Source organism: Pinus tabuliformis, chromosome 2_2 (genome assembly GCF_031772625.1).
Source record: "Pinus tabuliformis cultivar Carrire ecotype Pingquan chromosome 2_2, CPIR1, whole genome shotgun sequence".
In the NCBI taxonomy this organism is placed as follows: domain Eukaryota; kingdom Viridiplantae; phylum Streptophyta; class Pinopsida; order Pinales; family Pinaceae; genus Pinus; species Pinus tabuliformis.
In genome coordinates, this window is record NC_142300.1 from 394384140 (window position 1) to 394404513 (window position 20374).

The window sequence follows — 20374 nt, forward strand, 5'->3', positions numbered from 1 at the left end:
ACCAAAATCTTTGTAAAGGGAGTCCACTCCATATTGTTTTGAATGAAAATCAATAACCAGTTATGTTAAAAAAAATGAATAATATATATATATATATATATTAATTTTTAAGATTAAATTATTTTCTTCTAGATTCTTATTTCTTATTTTTTTCCTTTTATTCTTTATTTTATTTTGTTTTTAATTGTGTATTTTCCTTATTCATTATTTAATTTATTGTCTACTCCTTAGAATTGATTTTCTCTACATTTAAATTATTTAATTTATATTAATTATTTTATTACTTGTTCTCAGACATTACATTAAAATATTTTTATTCATTTTGAATTGTTACCGTTAATTTTTGGACAGTTGGAATTTCATCTCTACTTTGTATAACTCCATTCTTAAATCAAACTCCTCATTCTCCACCTTAGTTACAAATGTATTTTACCAACAACAACAAAAAATATCATAATCTCTACTTTATATAACTCCATCCTTAAATCAGACTCTCCATTCTCTGTGATTTTACCAAAAAAAAAATTAACCTCTACTTTATATAACTTCATTCTTAAATCAGACTCTTCATTCTCCATCTTAGTTATAAATGTGATTTTACCCAAAATAAATAAATAAATAAATTATCATAATTTTTTATAAAAATTGTTGTATTTTTCAGATGGTTATGATCATTCTTTAATAGATGTAGTTATGGTCTTACAATAGTGTTTTACACTATCTAGAAAGTCAAAAATCCAATTTTTCATAAAATAAAATAAAAATTCAAAAAATAATTTTTTTTAACAAATGTGGTTTGTGTACTTTCCAAAATGTAAAAAGGACAGTCTTTGAACAAAACAAAACTATTCAAAAGTTCATACTCTACCTATGCTATGTTTTGGAAGGTTTCCAATTCGTTATAAAGGATCATTTTTTAACAAAGCAAAATTGTTAAAAAGTTCATATTCTATCTATGCTACATTTTGAAAAGTTTTCTAGTATATTTTCTGGTCTAATTTAGTTAAAATCTAGTAGGAATTTTTTCCACAATCTCAGTGCCCCAGAGGTTTTTCTGGATGCTGAATCTATATATACAGTCAAAAGTCCATTTTAAACAACAACAAAAAGATTTTGCCGAAAAAAGATTTGCCATATTTCGGCCCAAAAGTCTAAAACATAGCATGTTTAGACTCAGTCCAAAAGCACTAAACTTTCACAAGTTGGTTCACTAGTAAATTTGTTCATATGAAAAACTGCATTTATGTCCCACAAATTAACTGATGTTAATAGTAACTACATCTAAACTGTGTTCAATTTAGGATTACTGATTATAAAGTAATTTATCAATCATTATATTTTGCAGGATAATTTATTATAGAATGGTTAGCAAGTTAAATGGTCCAGAAAGTGCTTGATAGTTTTGCCTCAAACTGGCTATCTGGGCATGTGGACCTTAACCCTTCATTGAATTTTGATTAATTAGTTTTTCGAAAACACAATTTAGATGAATTCCTATGCTTAAAATTTCCAATTCACACTGAAATAGCATTTTCCATGCGCATGGTTCGTTTTAAAAAGCATGGAATCATTGATAATTTTATCGTAAAGAGGTTTCCAACACTTCTGCAATGCTTCCTAGTTATATAAGATGTCAACCTCACCTTAATTTGCAGGGAGCACCCATAAAAGTGCACAACATTGTTGGCTTTTAGATTAGCATTGTGGCACCGACTGAATATTTCTGTGGCGCTACCTCCATGGAGTTGAGTCACTGAATTGTAATATATGTAATCTAATTAAATTTTCATGTTGTGAATAAGCAGAAAGAATGGCAAATGAATGGAATTTAATTAAATTTTCATGCTATGGATAGGCAGAAAGCATGGTAAACGAAAAAAACCACCTAGAAGGAAATATATGGAATTGATCTACGTTCAGAACCATTCTGATGTCCAATGGCTGAAGACTTCAGACAAGGGAATCTTAGGTCCCAATCCCAAAATACAATTCAAGACTCAATTATTAACGGCAGACGCCTGATTATCCTATGCATGGCATGTAGCCTACTGGAAACAGCTGAGGAAGAATGGATGCTGGACAGGTTTATTTGTTCAACATTTCCATTTCACAATTGTGTCTATACCCTCTAGAGAAGACACACAATCATTGATAGCGGCAACTTTAAGATCCTAAGCGAACTTCAAACAAGCATTGCCAATCGTTCTCAACATTACAAACAGCTTGTTATCAAGCACATTATTCCACTGAAATAAAACTATGGAACAGCTAAAGGTAGATATGTTCATTTAGTTCAAACATTCATCTCCACATTATTACATTCCACCATATTGATGTTTTACGTTCTCCAAGAGAAGCATGAACCACATGGACAAAATCCTATTTCCAGCAATATTAGCAAGTATGAACGAGATGTTAGTAGTGTTGTGAAGTTTTCATTTATCTATCAGTAACCAGTTCTGCAATATACTGTTAGACCACAAGGCTCATACATGTCCATATACATTAGTAAAAGTAACACACAAAGTCTGGCTTACAGAGCAAGAAACCGTGTTTGATTCCAAGCATGCACATGCTGAAATGTACTAAAAACCCACTAGATTCCTAAAACTCAAACAACTCCATTAATAAGGGCCTGGGCATGAACTTCCCTATGCTGTGCAAGACTACCAAGTTCTACATGAAATTTCCATGGTAGCATACTTTATATGAGATGGTGAGCATACTAGGAAATATGCATAATCTCAGCTCTAAGTTCTGCAGCATTCATCAGCTCTTCACGTTCCTTGAAACATGAAATAATATGTTAAAAGGATTTGCAGATAGATTTTAGAGAACTTTATCTTTTTATACCATTTAAGTTTCCCATAAGGTGGATTGAATCTAACCTAGAATGTTAGCTCGATGCCTGTATAAGAAAGCGATAAAGCAAATGTTAATCTATATCTGTAACATCTTGTTGCAGACTGAAAGTGCCCTCCTTGGATCATGGCAAACATTGACATCTACAAACCAGGCTGCCCTCCAGAATCTGAAGCGTCCAAAAGCTGAGAAATGTGTGCACATAGGTCGCTAATTCACTACAAAAATTTCCATTCTCCAATACCTTTTTCCCTTTCTTTCCAACCGTTAATCCCAAGTGCCTGTGTTCTTGGATACGACCCGTTGAATTCTGAGGTCCCTCCCCTGCAATACAAATGCTCAATCTCAGTCCTGGCAGAAAATAAAAAGAGAGATACATACCCGCTAACACTGAGCCCAATTTAAGAAAACAAGAGGAAGGGAAGAAAGAAAAAGTGGAGAGCAAAGATCTATGAAGAATTTCAAAGGAAGAAAACTGGATAAATTTGACCATCTTCTTAATACTTGAGTGCGATACTATTTTTCCTTAATCATTAGAGTTATTTAAATGTAATGACATATTTTTCAGTTTAAAGACTCCTCTCTGTTTACTATTTTTCTGAGACCCCAAACCTCTGCCGGCATTGCAGATGACAAAACTACTTAATTCCACAAGAGTAAGACATCTTCTCACAAATTTAGGAATAGCCACATACAAACAAATTAGAGGCCTCATCAAGAAATAATGATGTTTTTAGAGAAAGTGTCCAGTCCCGCTGCATCCCCACTCCCTATCTGCAACCATATAGAGTGCTGAACTTATAGTAGATTACATTAGCAAATTGCTTAGACACGTCACCGTATACTATAATGCAGTAATATAATCTAGCAAACCGGTTCTAGAGGCAGACCCTTGGTTTGCATCAAGGGGCAAGGATGGAATCAGCCATCTGGGATGTGCAGCTTCAAATTTACATGACTAATGTAAGCCATTCGTCCTCTAGGTTTTGCCTGGTCAAAAGCTTGAATAACAAAAATCTCATAGCATTAACAGATCTATACCACCTAAAGCAACAGCAGTGGATCTTGCACAAGAAATGAGTTTGATGGCCTTATCAACAAACAAAAAACAAAAGGGCAGGAAATCAGGTATCCTTAGATTAGTATGTCCTAGTCTAAATCAAATATCTGTTGGGCTGTGGTCTAGGACCAAGTTGGATCATTTGCAACAATGATGATCCAGGTTCAAGACCCCAGGGGTTAATCCCTGTGGCACCCTTCATTGGTGGAAGATAACCTGTTTTTAAAGTAGATTTTGCGTGGAGTTTTGTACCAAAAGGACTTGCAACTTTTATTTCTTTTACAGAAACCACCCCTTGTTTGGCAGGAGAAACTCCTAGGACACCTTCGGGGATTTCCATTTGTTTACCATTAGACCCCAGCGCAATCAACAATAAAAGGTAAGGCTTAAGGTGAACAAGGGATGGACTTCAGTCTAGGGTCATGAGCTCTCTGTGGCATAAGTTCAAGCCCAACCTTCCGGTGAGCACATGACTACTGAAGGTGCCAAATAAAACCTGGTCAAGGTATTGAGTAAAATGCCATAAAGGGACTTAACAATTACGATCAAATATTTCAAACAATGGGGAAAGCAGGGGATAACGAAAGAGGGCATACCAAGCGGGGGCATGGAAGCGGCCCTGCCCATAGCTTCTCTGCCTCTTCTGTCCCAGCCCACAGGGCAAGACCCCATTATCTTCATCCTCCTCATCATACTCTGCATGCAAAGCTACAACACTCCTTGGAATTGAACTCGGATATATTGCTTCTCTCGCCATAAACGTTACATTTCTGCCATCAGCACTGTCAGCATTAAATGTGAGCATAAAATCATCCAGCCTGCGCACATAGTCGAGAACTCGTTCCCGAACAGCCCAGAGCAACTGGTTCTCCAAGTTCCTTCCTCGGGCCACCTGATTATATAGCACCTCAGAGCCCGTAAAAGCATGGATTCGGTCCACACCCTGCTCCAATGCGGCCATTAAACCCTCTATCAATGCCAAGTGCTCGGCAACGATTTCGTCCACATAGTAACCCAGTTTTTTCTGCACCTCTAACAAGATTTCCCCCGCGGGCTTTTTAATGACGACACCAACGGCCGTTGCACTGAGTCCTAGTTTTGATTCCCAAGGTCTCATTTCCGACACCCCTTTGAAATACAAGCTGTAAAACCCCTTCTCCGATTCAAAACTACAGCTCGCCTCGCTGAACTCATCTTCCTGATCTGAAGTGGCCTCAATTCTTTGTATACTATAAAATTCATCGACCGCATCGTTCCATTCCTCCTGTTCGGCTTCTGTGTCTTCGTAATCTTCGTTTTCTTCAATTAAGTTGAGTTTTTCCATGGTTGCGCTCAGTTTTTTGTACTCCTCAACGAGACTTCTCCATTCCTCGAGTCTACTAATCTCCTCGGCTGTTGTTTCATCAAACTCATCTGGCGCATCCTTAAAATCGCTGTTATTCTGGGAAGAGAATTGGTTCTCCAGCATCTCCTGGAACCTCAGCGCCATCAGAAATTCTTCCTGAGCATGAGAAGAAGCAGCCATGGCTTCGTTCATTTGTTCTGTGAATGCATATTCTTCATCTGAGTTCTCCATTTAATCTGGTTTCAACCTTCAAATTTTGAATGACACAGACTTACTAGGGCCTTTTCTCTTCCACCTAGCGAATGAATAATTTCACCGGTAGAGTATGAACGGAGAATTGAGACAATATAAGTACGCAATGTTTCATTACTTCCAATATGATTCGATTATTCTATTGAAATCAGCCGTTATTATCTAGAGATTAGGATAATTCCATTGTCTATTGAAATCAACCGTTATTTTATTTTATGGAGTCGGAGGATTTGTTCGCTAAAAAAGAATTGTTTATTAAAAATATTTGGAAAAAAGAATTGTTTCCTATAAATATTTGGAATTGGGCAAAAAAAATTAAAATCGTGTAAAGATAGTGTTTGAATCATATTTTTGATAGCGGAAATGGATTCAGCACTATCAAATTCAGCGCCATCAAGAATTTCCAAAACACCTAAAATTATATAATCCTTAGACTAAGGCTTATTTTATTATCTAGAAATTAGGATAATTCCATTTGCTACGGTTTTCTATAGAAATTAGGATTAGAGGGACATCATAAACATCCATATTTAGTTAAAATAAATTATTATTACAATCAACTATCAAATTTATTTTATTATTACGATTAAGTAAAAATTCATTTAGTGATTGGACTACTAAATTTAGAAAAACATACATATCCTATTTTTCTAATTTTAAACTTGTGATCCAAGAAACATATACTCTTAACTATTAAACCCACTCAAACTATAAAATAAAAACAATTCATAAATTTTCAAAAATTAATTAAAAAAAACTATAATAAAATTCAATTTCTAAAATTTTTCCAGGCCTACAATGAATCTAATACAGAGACATTAAAACTTATGAAAAGGCCTACAATGGCAGCTTTAGGTTCGAACACCCTACATACTTTATAGGGTGTTCTTTCTGAAAAACCCAACCACCTTTTGGGCCCATTCTTCATGCGTCCACATTCTATGCTACAGAGACAGTTAGGTTAGCATGGCAGACAAATTTTGGAATCTGTAACAATTCAAGGAGTCCGTAAGTTTTGCAGTCTTATCCATTTTATTTGAAGTTCGGCATGTGGAAGGGTTAGGTGGATTTAGTGGTGGGTTTAGTCAGAATTTGTTGGGTTTTTTAATAATGTGTTTGGTTAATTTTAATTAAAATTTTATTATAAATTGTGAAAATTAAGAGGTTTTTTATTTTTCCAAGAGTGTCCCAGGGATTGAATCTAGTTTTGTATTAAAAATGAAATTTAAAAGATAAGTTAAAAAAATTTATGTTTAACTATTTTTATTATATTTTAAATTATATTTAGTATATTTAGAAAAAAATATATAATAAGCTAGAAGTTACATATGGTTAGTTGGATGCAATTCAAGTAGGTAGAAGAAATTTGTCTTCTTTCAAAAGTAATTCAATATTTTCAGAAGTGCAGAAGAGAAGTTTTTACCTAATTTAATTATTTTTATTATATTTTTAATTATATTTAGTATATTTAGAAAAAAATATAATAGGCTAGAAGGTATATATGGTTAGTTGGATGTAATTCAAGTAGGTAGGAAAAATTTGTCTTCTTTCAAAAGTAATTCAATATTTTCAGAAGTGCATAAGAGAAGCTTTTACCTATAGTTTCAAAAACCAAAAAACATATGCTAGAAGCAAGACCTACTAGGCCCTTTCTAGACAGAGAAATGTGTCACTAAAACATAGAGAGTTAAGGACAGGTAAGAGAGAGAAAATTAAGAGGATTTATCTAAATCTTTTGCTTCAACTGGTATAGGTTCCCTGTTTCTTAGAGAGCAACCTGATTCAAGAGGGACGCCCATATGTTTCTTAATGCATCCCACCCTATGATCTAGAGCTATCCATTGACACTACTTGTGATACAAAGAGAGGAGAATGTCATCTCTACTCTCATTTTTGTCCACCAAGACATAGCCAAGAAGGAACTTGAGGTGCCAATAGACATCCACCATATACATTTATTGATTGTAACACTCAAGTATGCCTGACATGAGGAACCCAGTTAACAACTTATGTTAATACTTCAATGTTTGTGAGGGTGTATCTTTGGTTTGCCAATTCTCGTTCAACCTAAAGAATTTCCTCTTGAACAGGTTGAGGAGTGAGTTCTCTTAATCATGCATTTATAGTTTCAAAAACCAAAAAATATATGCTAGAAGCAGGACCTCTTAGGCCCTTCCTAGACTAAGAAATACACAACTAAAACATAGAGAGCTAAGGACAGGTAAGAAAGAGACAATTAAGAGGATTTATCTAAATCTTTGGCTTCAACTGGTATGGGCTCCTTGTTTCTTAGAGAGCAACCTGATTCAAGAGGGACGCCCATATGTTTCTCAATACATCCCACCCTATGATCTAGAGTTATCAATTGTCACTGCATGTGATCCAAAGAGAGGAGAATATCATCTCTACTCTCATTTCTGCCCACCAAGAGCTAGCCAAGAAGGAACTTGAAGTGCCAATAGACATCCACCATATACATTTATTGATTGTAAACTCACGAGTATGCCCGACATGAGGAACCCAGTCAACAACTTATGCTAATACTTCAATGTTTGTGAGGGTGTGCCTTTGGTTTTCCATTTCTCATTCAACTTGAAGAATTTCCTCTTAAACAGGTTAAGGAGTGAGTTCTCTTAATCATGTAGTAGAACTTTTAACCCTTACTTGTGCATGGATGTACCCTCACTTGTGCATAATGTGCCAACCCATGGTGAACCCAAACCCTTTGATGTGGCATGGTAGTAGAATTGAATTGAGTTGAGTTTTCTATGCACATGAAAACTCAATTGTACAATATTTATAAAACTAATATAACATTAATTATCTATGTTAATTCATAAAATTAGAAAGAATTAAGAAAGTTTCCTTAAAATCCTTTTTATAATGAGAACATAAGATTTAAAATAATCAATTAAATTTACAATTAATGATTAAATCTATAAAAAAAAAAAAAGAGAAAAAATCTCAATTATGATAATGTCTTAGTCATTAAAAAAAATCCAATTTGAATGAAATATATATTCTATAAATAATTGTTTTTAAATTTCATAAGGAAAATTGATTTTAATGGAAAATAAAGTTAATTTTAACTACTAATAAGCATCATCTTTATTATTGAATTGTCATGATCATGGTCATGTCTTCATGATAAAATTGTTCCAATTTAAATGAATATACTTTTGATTATTAAATTTTGAAATTGCTCTAAAATAAATCGATCTCAATCCATATCAATAACCATACTCAAGTAATTGTTATTGTCATTAATATTATCAAATAAAAAATAAACCAGTTTAGATTCATCTTAACCCCGAATCATTTAAGCGTCAATATGGATTCAATCTCCTGAGGTGCAAACCTCTTTTTTTAGTGTAAAACTTGAGGAAAGTTTTGCACCTTCAGAGATTTGATCCCTCTTGGACTTGATAGATCCTGGGATAAGATCGATCTAGGCTAGTTATATCTCCTTCCATATTGCCTTATTTGTCTCCTTATCTCATCCCCCCAAACACACAGGCTTTCTCTCACTCCATATATATATATATATATATATATATATATATATATATATATATATATATATATATAGATATAGATATATATATATATATATCCGACTCTCTCTTATTTCCCTCTCTCCCCCCTCCATCTATATCTCTATCTCCCTTTGTCTCTCTAGCTCACCCCCAGACAGACAAACTCTCTCTCCATATCTATCTATCTCTTGCACTCTCTCCATATTTATCTATCTCTCTCTCCTTCCCTCTCTCTCTCTCCCCATCTCTCCCTTTTCAACTTCACTCTCGTTCTCTCCCTCCACCTCCCTCTATATGTCTTTCTTCTTCCCTCCCTTTCTCCTCCCTTCCAACTCCTTCTCTCTCTCCCTCCCTCCCTCCTCTCTCTCAAGTCCTCTCTCTTTTCCTTCCTATCTCTCCCTTTCTCTCCCACCTCTCTCTATCTCTCCCCCCCATCAATCTTTCTCTCTCTCTACCCTCCAACTCTGTCACTATCTCCCTCCCTATCTCCTTCTCTCTCTCCCCTTCGCTCTCCCTTCCACCTTTGTGTCTCCCTCCCTCTCTCTTTCCCTCCTCTCCTTCTCTCTCTCTCTCTTCCCTCCCCTCCTCTATCCTCACTTTCTCTCCACCTCTCCCTTGGTACTCCCTCTCTCTCTCCACATCTATCTATATATTTCTTTGTTCTTCACTCTCTCTCTCTCTCCCTCCCTATCTCCTTCTCTCTCTCAAGTCCTCTCTCTCTTCCTTCCTCTCTCTCCCTTTTTCTCCCACCTTTTTTCTCTCTCTCTCTTCAACTATATCACTCGTTGCTTCCCTCTCTTCTTTCCTCTCTCCCCCTCTCCCCCCCCCCGCTCACCCTCCATCTCTATGTCTTCCTCTTTCTCCTCTCCTTCCCTCTGTCTTCCCTCATCTCCTCTCTCCCTCACTCTCTCTCTATCTCTCCCTTGTCACACTCTCTCTATGTCTTTGTTCTTCCCTCCCTCTCTCCCCCTCTAACTCCATCTCACTCTCCCTCCATATCTCTCCCCCTCTAACTCCATCCCGCTCTCCCTCCCTCTCTTCTCTCTCTCTCCCTCCCTCTCTCTCTCTCTGCCCTCCAGCTTTGTCACTATCTCCCTCCCTCTCTTCTTCTCCCTCTCTCTCTCTCAATCCATATGATCCAGAATTGTCACTCTATGTAATCAATGATATATGTATGGTCTAATATATTTTGCATTTTATTTTTTTATTGTGAAATGAGTCATTGTTTTTTAGCATGTGGTATTGATAAGTCATGGTATTGTAACAAAACCTATTTACAAGTTAATATTATGGTAAAATGGGGGTGGATATCCATGGTAAAGAATATTGTTATATTGTAAGTTTATTGTAAGCATTAAGTTGTTATATTGTAAGTTTATTGTAAGCATTAAGTTTTATGTGCTTATTAATTAAATTTAAATATGGTTATGGAATCATTATTAGTCCCTTCTAAGGGAGGATTCTAACAATCCATGATATTTAGATATTTGTGTAGTGATTTTTTCTTCTTAAGTATTGGAGGAAAACCATTCAAAAATAAAATCTTTGAAAATAACTTATACTCAACTAAATAACATATTTACCATCAATTACTTCTCATCATAATTTAAGAAAGTCTTTGCATAAAAAATGGATGGGAATAAGATGTAAATAAATATACTTACGAGGGGTACTTCCCACCATTATTTATCTTTTCCCTTAAGTAGAAATAAAATTGTAAATATGTTGATTTACTATTGGTTACTGGCCACCAAAATTTAGGCAAGTTTTGATGCCTAAACAAGCAATTTACTTATCCACTTCACATCTCTTATGATTTTTCTATCCACCACTATTAATTTAACATTGACCAATGTAAATTATAATTACTTATACAATTTTTCTCAAAGCATAACTTCTAACTTTAGTGGGAGGCAATACAATTTCAAGATTTTTTGTTGTTTAAAATACATTCTTGAATGCATAAATGGAATCAACACCCTAAAAAACCCCTTGGGCACTCGAATTATGCAAATTAAACAATTTAAACTCAAGATTTAAACTCAAGTTTTTAAAAATGGTCGTGAAAAAGGTCATTTCATCTATAAGTTAGACTATGCCATTTTTTAATGTTTATGTTTATAAACATTTACACCTACACATTTTTATATTGATAAACACATAATATTTATATAACATTATATATGTTATATGTTTTTATTTTTTAATTGATCTGCCATTATATTTTTTGTTAAATGTTTATGTTATTGTTGAATTGTCATGATCATAGTGATGCCTTCGTGATAAATTGTTTCAATTTAAATGAATATACTTTTGATTATTAAATTTTGAAAATGTTATAAAATAAATTGATCTTAGTCAATATTAATAATCATACTCAATTAATTGTCATTGTCATTTAATATTATCAAATAAAAAATAAATTAATCTTAATCAATAATAATAATCATCTTACCCTGATGGCGGCGGAGGAGCATGGTTTAATTTGTGCGGCAAGGAGTGGATGTGACCCTCCCATATGACAAAGGGAAGACACAAGGGGGATGCCAGAGACAGTTGTCGATGGACGCTTTGAAGTTTTGAGATGATTGGCATTTGGTACATAAGCTGGGTGGTGGTTTGGCTTCAACGTTTGTGGTTTCAGGTTATAGGCGATCGTGAAATTGGTGAGAACAATGTCAAGTATGCACAGGATGTCAACATGTGCATGTTCTTCATCCTGATGAGCTCTATGTATACATTTTCAGTTGGTCAACGGGTTTTGCAGCGAAGCTCCATTGGGAAACCAATTCGCTAGATTTGGGATCCTGGAGTGAGGGTTCGTTGGCGTCTGCATTGTTGTTGGTTCGTTCTGATGTGGGAGGGAATTTTGTCAGTTTGGCTCGGAGGTAGCCGTCGACAGGGAGAATTGGGAACTTTTGGCGCCTTCCTCATGAGTCCTTTTTCTATGGTCTTTGGGATTCAAAGATTTTCTCCTGCAAGAAATTTGGGTGTGAGCGGGTTTTGTTTCAATTCTATTCCCTCTCCCTCAGCAGTTGTGGTATTCTTCAGGACTTTTCTAGTGGATAATGGTAGTTATGGTGTGCTTTTGAACCCTGGGAATTGTGGGGTGAGGGTTTTGAGAATGGAGTGTCAAGGTGGTTCTCTTTGTTTTTGGAGTCCCTCTTCCTCGGTCGCTCGAGGTAGTGCAATCCAAAGATGTTTCTGGTTTTGTAGGTGTGAGGTGTTTGCGACTAGGGGGGGCGACTAGGTAGTGGTTGGAGGTGCTCCCACAAAGGTTCTTGGAAACTAGATAATTGTTTTAATCCCTCGTGCTAGGGTATCAGCCAGACCTAGGTTTTGGTGGTCTGTGGCATCTGTAACAATGTTTAGGCATCAATGGTAGGCTCGATAAGCGTTGGAGCATTGAGGCTAGTCGGCAGGCCGTGGAGGTTAGGTGGAAGGTGCATATGGAGATGGGGGTGTAGAGGTGACGTTCGAAGGTGAAATAGCTCAAGGTTGGGTCCCTTCTCCTAGTTGAGTTGACTTGCCACCCTCCATGGATTCTTTGGACCTATAGATGCATAATTTCAATGCACTCTTGGAAGATGTGGGACACTGCAACAAATTGATAGTGTTTATGAATGACCTGCAACATAATCAGTGGGACATCCTTGACCGTTTGCCTTTGCTTAGGAGTCAAAGGTGCACAAATGATCATCTGGATCAGGTCGAGGGTCAACTAGCTCACCTGACTTTCATGTACACATGGATCCTAGACCTTTGGGTGCACTGGGTGCAGTTCATGCACCTGCACTCCCTCATGTTCCTTGATGGTTGTTAGTTGTATTTTCATTCTCTATGTGTTATGGGCTCTATGATCATTTTGTTTCTAGCTATTACGTAAATTTTGGCAATTTGCTCTCAGTTTTTGTATTGCTCTCCTTGACAACAAATCCGATAAAAATAAAGTCAAAAGAACAAAAATTATGATACCTATCTATTGTAAATTTTTGACAATTAATAAAAAACATTTGACTAACGAAAAAAATTAATAATCATATTTAATATCGATTTATAATTTTCATTTAATATTATCAAATCAAAAATAAAATTTATTTCAATCCATAATAATAATCAATTATCTTTTTTAAAGATAAAGTGAATGTAACTGAATAATTTAAATTAAATAAATTAAATCACTCCTCACTTTGACATTAATAAAAGACCACTACATTGTTAGCTTTAAGTAAACCACATGACCTTAAACAAATAATGAATTTTGATTCCATTTACGTTGCGTTTAAAATGTTATAACACGTAAATGGTCGTGAGGGCTTTCACTTTATTTTTTATTGCAGTCAAAATATATTAAATTGAGGAGTAGGTTCGGAATTTGACATTTATAAAATTTGAAATTAAATTTGGTGGTCGATAAATATTTTGAATGTTTTTCCATTTTATATTATATAAAAGAATAAAATTTTATTATTTTTTAGAGTTAATATATAAAGTTTTTTTTTTTTTTTTTTTTTTAAGATTTGTAATTTTTTATTCGTAGAAGAATTTTTTATTTGACATTTATGGAATTTGAAATTAAATTTGGTGGTAAATAAATATTTTGAATGGTTTTTCATTTTATATTATATAAATGAATACAATTTTTTTAGGAGTTATAATATAAAGTTTTATTTTTTAAAGATTTGTAAAAAAAAAATTATTTGTAGAAGAAATTTTTTTGAGGTTATGAGTATTTTTATAATTTATTAAAAGTTAAAAAATTGTGATTTTAAGAGTGTTTAAGTTTTTAAAATTATATAAAATAATATGTGATTTGGATTACACTAATTTTTATCTTAACTAATTTTTTTTAAACTTTTTCTAAGCTTTAATTACTTTACAAAATGAAATACTTAAAATTCAAAAATATTAACCAAACTTAACATATATGAGATTCTTTTAAGTACCTTCATACTTTGTAATTAAATTTATTAAAAACTTAACCTTACTTTTGATCATCTTTATAGATATTTATCTATTATTCATGATATAGAAAATTAAACTTTCCCAAAAAAACACTCATTTAATAAACATATAAAAATATAAAATAAATATAAATACAAAATCTTATATTCAAATCTTTTAAATACTTACCATATTCTATTTATATTATTTATTAAAAAAATTTATTAATAATTTAATACTTTATAAATTAAAATATTATTTATTAAAAATATTTATTAATAATTTAATACTTTATAAATTAAAATATAAACCATGAGAAAAATTAAAATATCAAAATAAACTAAACCACCGCAAGTGAGTCCCTCTCATTAATTAATATCATATCGTGTATAATTACAAAAAAACACATAAAAACAAAACTTTTGACCATTTATTAATAATTCAATATTTTATAAAATTAGAATATAAAACAATTAAAATTAAAATATCAAAATAAACTAAACCATCGTCAGTGAGTCCCTCTTATTAATTAATGGAGTTGTCTATAATGCGATTTTTTGGAGATTCCGGTGACGGAATCAGGCGGAAGAAATTGAGGTTGAATCTTGATTTGTTGCAGTTAAAATGGTTTTTTAAACTGCATATTTGGATTCAGCACCCTGAAAAACCCCTGGGACGCTTTCATTGTGCAGAAACTAGCTATCAAACTTGCGATTCCAATAAATTCCTGTCGGATTTCAACCGGAAAAACCCGCCAAAAAAACTTTCAAAAAGTCGCGTACAACTGCTTAATTAATATAATACCGTGTATAATTAAAAAAACAAACAAATAAAAATAAAACTTTTTGACCCTGGAAAATCAAACTTTGAATTGGAAAACCGCCAGTGAGTTCCTCTCATTAATTAATATAATATCGTGTATAATTAAAAAAAACAAACAAATAAAAATAAAACTTTTTGACCCTGGAAAATCAAACTTTGAATTGGAAAAACAAACTTTGAATGGTTTACATTTGGGGTTGTTTTATGCTAATTAATTATTTTTTAATTATTAAAAAATAGAGTAGTTTTTAAGTGTGAGTTTTTAGAGTTTTGGTAAATTTTAATTACATATATGGATTTAACATTTTCAAATTTTTTTAAAGCATTTTGATTATGAAGAGTTTACTAGTCAAAATTTTGATTTCAATGAATCTGTTTTAGATTTTAGACAAATTAGATCGGAAAATAAATTGGAAATTTTTCCAAAACATTACACGTAAAGACTACTCTTTAATAATTTAGTCTAACTTATAAATGAAATGACATTTTTTCTGGTTAATTTTAATAAAAATCAAGCATAATTTTTAAGTTATTTAATTTGTAAAATTTGAATACTCGAAAGATTTTTCATGTAATTAAATCTATTTATGCATTTAAAAATACATTTTAAATAAAAAATTCACATTATTTCTTAAAATTATTTTTTCAGATTCCAATAAAAAAATATTTCATCTATAAATTTAAACTAAATCTTTTACAATATTAAATATCAAAACTCCACATTGAGTCCACTTTAGTTAATTAATATCATATCATGTATACTTTATTAAAAGAAAAAAGGGGTCACACACAACTTTTGACCCAGGAAAAACAAAGGGCTATGCATGAGAGAATGGCCATTCTTTTTTAATGATTTGATGTGCGCATAAATGAAGCAATTGACATTTAAGAGTGTGAACGTCATCTGCGTGACGGAACATAAAGATGAATTGGCCATGTCATACATATTATCTTGGGGAATGGACAATAGGATAAAGACCCCAATTCATTAGCTTTGTTTGATTTAACTTCAACCAAACAAATTTAAGTGGAGTGATGGTATATATTTCATTTTCTTTTTCAAGAATGATTTATTTTTAAGTATGGGGGATTTACGCAGTGCATTATATTAGATATCATTTTTGGGATTCAACTGCGTTAAGTAAGTCATTCAAACGTATGACCATTTCCATGAGAGGTAGTCGTAACTGACTAATTTCTCATGATTTTTGAATAGTTCACTTAGCACTCATTGCATCGGGTGATGCTCACAGGGGTGAAGAAGTGGGATTGAAACTAGTGAAATGTGGAGAACGAATCACATAGCATCAATCATCACTTCCGGGGCTTGCACCCGGTAACCAGGACTTCCCAGGAGGTCACCCATCCCAGAACTCCTCTGCCTCAAGCGCGCTTAACTGTGGAGTTTTTCCCCACAATCAAGCCCACTTAGCTTGCTACCCCATTTGCAAAACCTTAGCAAGTATTGTGCCTCATGAACCATTCAAGTAGAGATCCCTTGACTCTTTTTGAATTTAAGTATGGGGGATTTACGCAGTGCATTATATTAGATATCATTTTTGGGATTCAACTGCGTTAAGTAAGTCATTCAAACGTATGACCATTTCCATGAGAGGTAGTCGTAACTGACTAATTTCTCATGATTTTTGAATAGTTCACTTAGCACTCATTGCATCGGGTGATGCTCACAGGGGTGAAGAAGTGGGATTGAAACTAGTGAAATGTGGAGAACGAATCACATAGCATCAATCATCACTTCCGGGGCTTGCACCCGGTAACCAGGACTTCCCAGGAGGTCACCCATCCCAGAACTCCTCTGGCTCAAGCGCGCTTAACTGTGGAGTTTTTCCCCACAATCAAGCCCACTTAGCTTGCTACCCCATTTGCAAAACCTTAGCAAGTATTGTGCCTCATGAACCATTCAAGTAGAGATCCCTTGACTCTTTTTGAATTTAAGTATGGGGGATTTACGCAGTGCATTATATTAGATATCATTTTTGGGATTCAACTGCGTTAAGTAAGTCATTCAAACGTATGACCATTTCCATGAGAGGTAGTCGTAACTGACTAATTTCTCATGATTTTTGAATAGTTCACTTAGCACTCATTGCATCGGGTGATGCTCACAGGGGTGAAGAAGTGGGATTGAAACTAGTGAAATGTGGAGAACGAATCACCCGATTATTTATTTATTAATTAATTAATATATATATATATATATATATATATATTTTTTTAAAATATATATTGAAATTGTTTTTATAGATTAAGAGTGTTTTTTTAAATAAAAAAAAAAATTTGAAAATTTAAGATGTTTGGTAGAAGTGAAAGTCTATCGAAATATAAATCATTAATAAGTAATTTCAATGATTTGGTTTTCTTTATGAGTAACTAAAATAATTGTCCCCTGTTATTATAACTATAGTGATAATTATCTTTTACCACTAAAATTTTAAATAATTATCCTTACCCCTCTAACTTTTAAGTGTAACCATCTCACCCCTTAACTCATATCGCATGGCACATGGCATTATAACCTCTAGATATAATCCTAAAATAATATATGAATTTGGCCACCAAAAAATTTAAATAAAAAACTTATTACTCACATAACTTTATATAATACAAACTTACCACAAAATCATTCCTAACTTTACTTTTACACGTAATTCATTGATGCTCTTTCAAAACACCTTTAGCTAAATCATCTAATGTGAATATACTTCTAATAACATGGAAAGGCATAATATTCTCACAATTTACCCTCTCTTTTTTTATCAAACTAGAAATGATACAATTTTTTTTTTTTCATTTAATTCTTTTCATTTGCATAATTTCATGGTTGATGTCTAGGAGGGCTTCCCTAACATGAATGGAGGGCTTCCCTAACATGAATGCCTCTGGAAGTGTCGTGATCACTAGAAACTTTCATGAATGACTCGTGAAGTGTCGTGATCATTAGGACGAGAAACTTTCATTTTGGAATAAGAAAAAAGAATTTGGGTAACTATCGACGTAAAACAAGGTGAGAGTGGAATCTGAAAGTGACCCAATCATAAAGTAACTTCACATTGAAATAGTAATTGTTTGACAGTGGGTAAAGTAAAATATAATGTATTAAGTAAAGTTTTTAGGAAGAAATTATATAAGAGAAATTTTTGGTCCATGTGTTTCCAACTAACATAACATAATAGTTTGTTATAATTAAATGTTTATTGTGTTTTTATTTTTATTTTATTTAGATATTTAATTTTATTTTGAGTTTAGTAAGTGTTGACCATTATTATTATACATTTTTAAATTATATTAAAATTTTAACATTTTTGTTAATGATTAGCCATATAATGATATATTTTAACATTTTTGTTGATAATTAGAAATATAATGATATAAATATAAAGTTTTTTTCTTAAACTTAAAAAATATATTAATTCAAAGGATTAGTTGTGGCGAGGCTAGTAATAATTAGATTCTCTTTGTTCATAAAACTTCAATAAGATTATACATGTTTTTATATTTACGTCTAAATATAAAAAGGGTTCTTCTAAACAAATGGACTCAACATACAAATAACTTTAAATAACATGGATATTGTTTCAAGCGTAAACACTACCTTGTTCTTATTGTCTCTCATCAAAGTGAGGAGGATTTGCACTTTCAATCTTCATAAAAACTTGATTATGATATACAGTTTCAACTTCTATTATCCCTGCTTGATTTAAATTCTCAATGTTGTGATTGTTATGGGTAAAGGATAGAGAATGCATGTGTTGTGAGATGACCAAAGTTAATAGTTTGTTGCATTCAATTTCCAATGAGTCAATTCAATGTTGGATATACCATTTTTGGCCCTAGGCTTTGCGACAATTTTGAAACCCTAGGTTTCCCATTAGTGAGGTTTTTGTTGGGTCTCCATGGCTACTGACCCAGAGGGGGCCTCCTCCCCTCCGCGTGATAATGCGACAACATTTCAAGCGTTGGTGGCTTCACTTCAAAAGAAATCGAAAATCAAAGAGGTGCAATCATGTTTTATGAAGAAGCCAGAAAACATTCCCTTGGTGGCTCTTCCTATAGGGTTTTGAAGGGATTCTCTAAAATTCACAGATAAAGCTCTAGTGGGAAAAATCACAGGTATGTGGTTGTCTCCAAGATCTATGGACCAATGGATTGACAAAACTTGGAAACCAATGATGAAGGGTAATATTGGGTTATATGCATGTGGTAATGGATTTTTCACATTTCTCTTTGAATTTAAGGAGGACAGAGATATAATTTTCGGGAACGACCCATATTTTTTTGGAGCCAGAGGAATGCATTTGAACTCGTGGTCACTAGATTTTGACTCAGATGACGATATCCCTAATGATGTGTTGGTCTAGGTTAAACTCCCTACACTATTTCTTTCATGTTGGAGTGATGATTGTCTGAAAGTAATTGGGAATGGTTTGGGCAAATTTTTGGATTGTGCTGAGCCAAAAGATTATCAATGTGCTTGTGCAAAAAATTGCGTAGAGGTTGATTTAGAAAAATTTATGCCTTCTAAGATCAATCTAACACAAGGGAAATGGAGTCACCAACAAGTCCTAGATTACAAGCAACCCCCATTCAAATGTATGGTTTGTCATGAATACGAGCATTTGGCTAGGGATTGCAAGAAACCCTAATCTGAAAAAGGGGAAGGTGCTTCCACAACTCAGGAAGAATACTGGCAAACCCAACAAAAAGGAAACAATAGAGGAAATGTTGAAATATGTAACTAGGTTCGGTCTTCATAATGGCATATGTAATCGTGATTTTATGTATATAATGAAAAGAGAAAAATAAATTTATTATTTGTATTCTTGAGGCATGGGTTTCATGCTCAAGGGAACTTTCATTTTTAGGTCAAGCACCCATTGAGTGCTTCTAGGTTTTTCATAAAGTCAATTAAGTCATTGTCATGTATTGAAGACCCATTTGGGCATGTTACATATTGCAAAGAGAAAATTATTGAGTCAAAATAGAGTCAAAAGACCCTCCAATACCTCGTCATGGCACAAAGATCAAGTCGGCCTACATGAAGGGACAAGTCGGTCTTAAGATAAAAATTCATACCACACACAAGCCTATAAATAAGAAGGAATTCAACCTCATTTGTACACTTACTCAAGCAAGTTCGATCTCCTCAAGACAGAAGCTGGAAAAGGATGATGAAGAAGAAGAAGATCAAGATCGAAGTTTTTGGGCCTCTCTCTCTCTCTCTCTCTCTCTCTCGTTAGGGTTTCTACAATTTCTCGGCTAGATGAAATTGTGAAGCTGCATCAAAGTTGTGAAGCTACAAGGTCAAAGCTATGAAGTGGCATCAAAGTTGTGAAGTTGTAAGGTTGAAGTTGTGAAGCTTCAAGGTTGAAGTTGTGAAGATGCTTCTAGATCAAAGTTGTGAAGCTGCTAGGTCGAAGTTGTTGAAGTTGCGTCAAGGTTGAAGATGTGAAGCTGCTAGGTTGAAGTTGTTGGAGGAGTTGCTAGAAGGTAGAAGTTTGTTGTTGGAAAGAAAGCTCATCAAGAAGGAAGGAT

At 33.6% G+C, this 20374-nt stretch overlaps 1 protein-coding gene across 1 annotated transcript; it reads right to left on the minus strand.

Moving 5' to 3' along the window:
• Window positions 1-2472: 2472 nt before the first annotated feature.
• LOC149192929 (uncharacterized) lies at window positions 2473-5577 on the minus strand. The gene is made up of 2 exons (XM_089404744.1): window positions 4519-5577; window positions 2473-3186 (listed from the first exon to the last, which is right to left on the minus strand). Exons 1-2 carry the CDS (start codon window positions 5496-5498, stop codon window positions 3081-3083), a joined length of 1086 nt encoding a protein of 361 aa, XP_089260870.1. The 5' UTR covers window positions 5499-5577; the 3' UTR covers window positions 2473-3080.
• Window positions 5578-20374: the final 14797 nt, after the last annotated feature.

Coding starts and splice junctions, on each gene's coding strand:
- LOC149192929 (XM_089404744.1), bottom strand. CDS start 5,498: ATGGAGAACTCAGATGAAGAATATGCATTCACAGAACAAATGAACGAA. Junction 3,187..4,518: donor CGCTTCCATGCCCCCGCTTG/GTATGCCCTCTT, acceptor TTTGTATTGCAG/GGGAGGGACCTCAGAATTCA.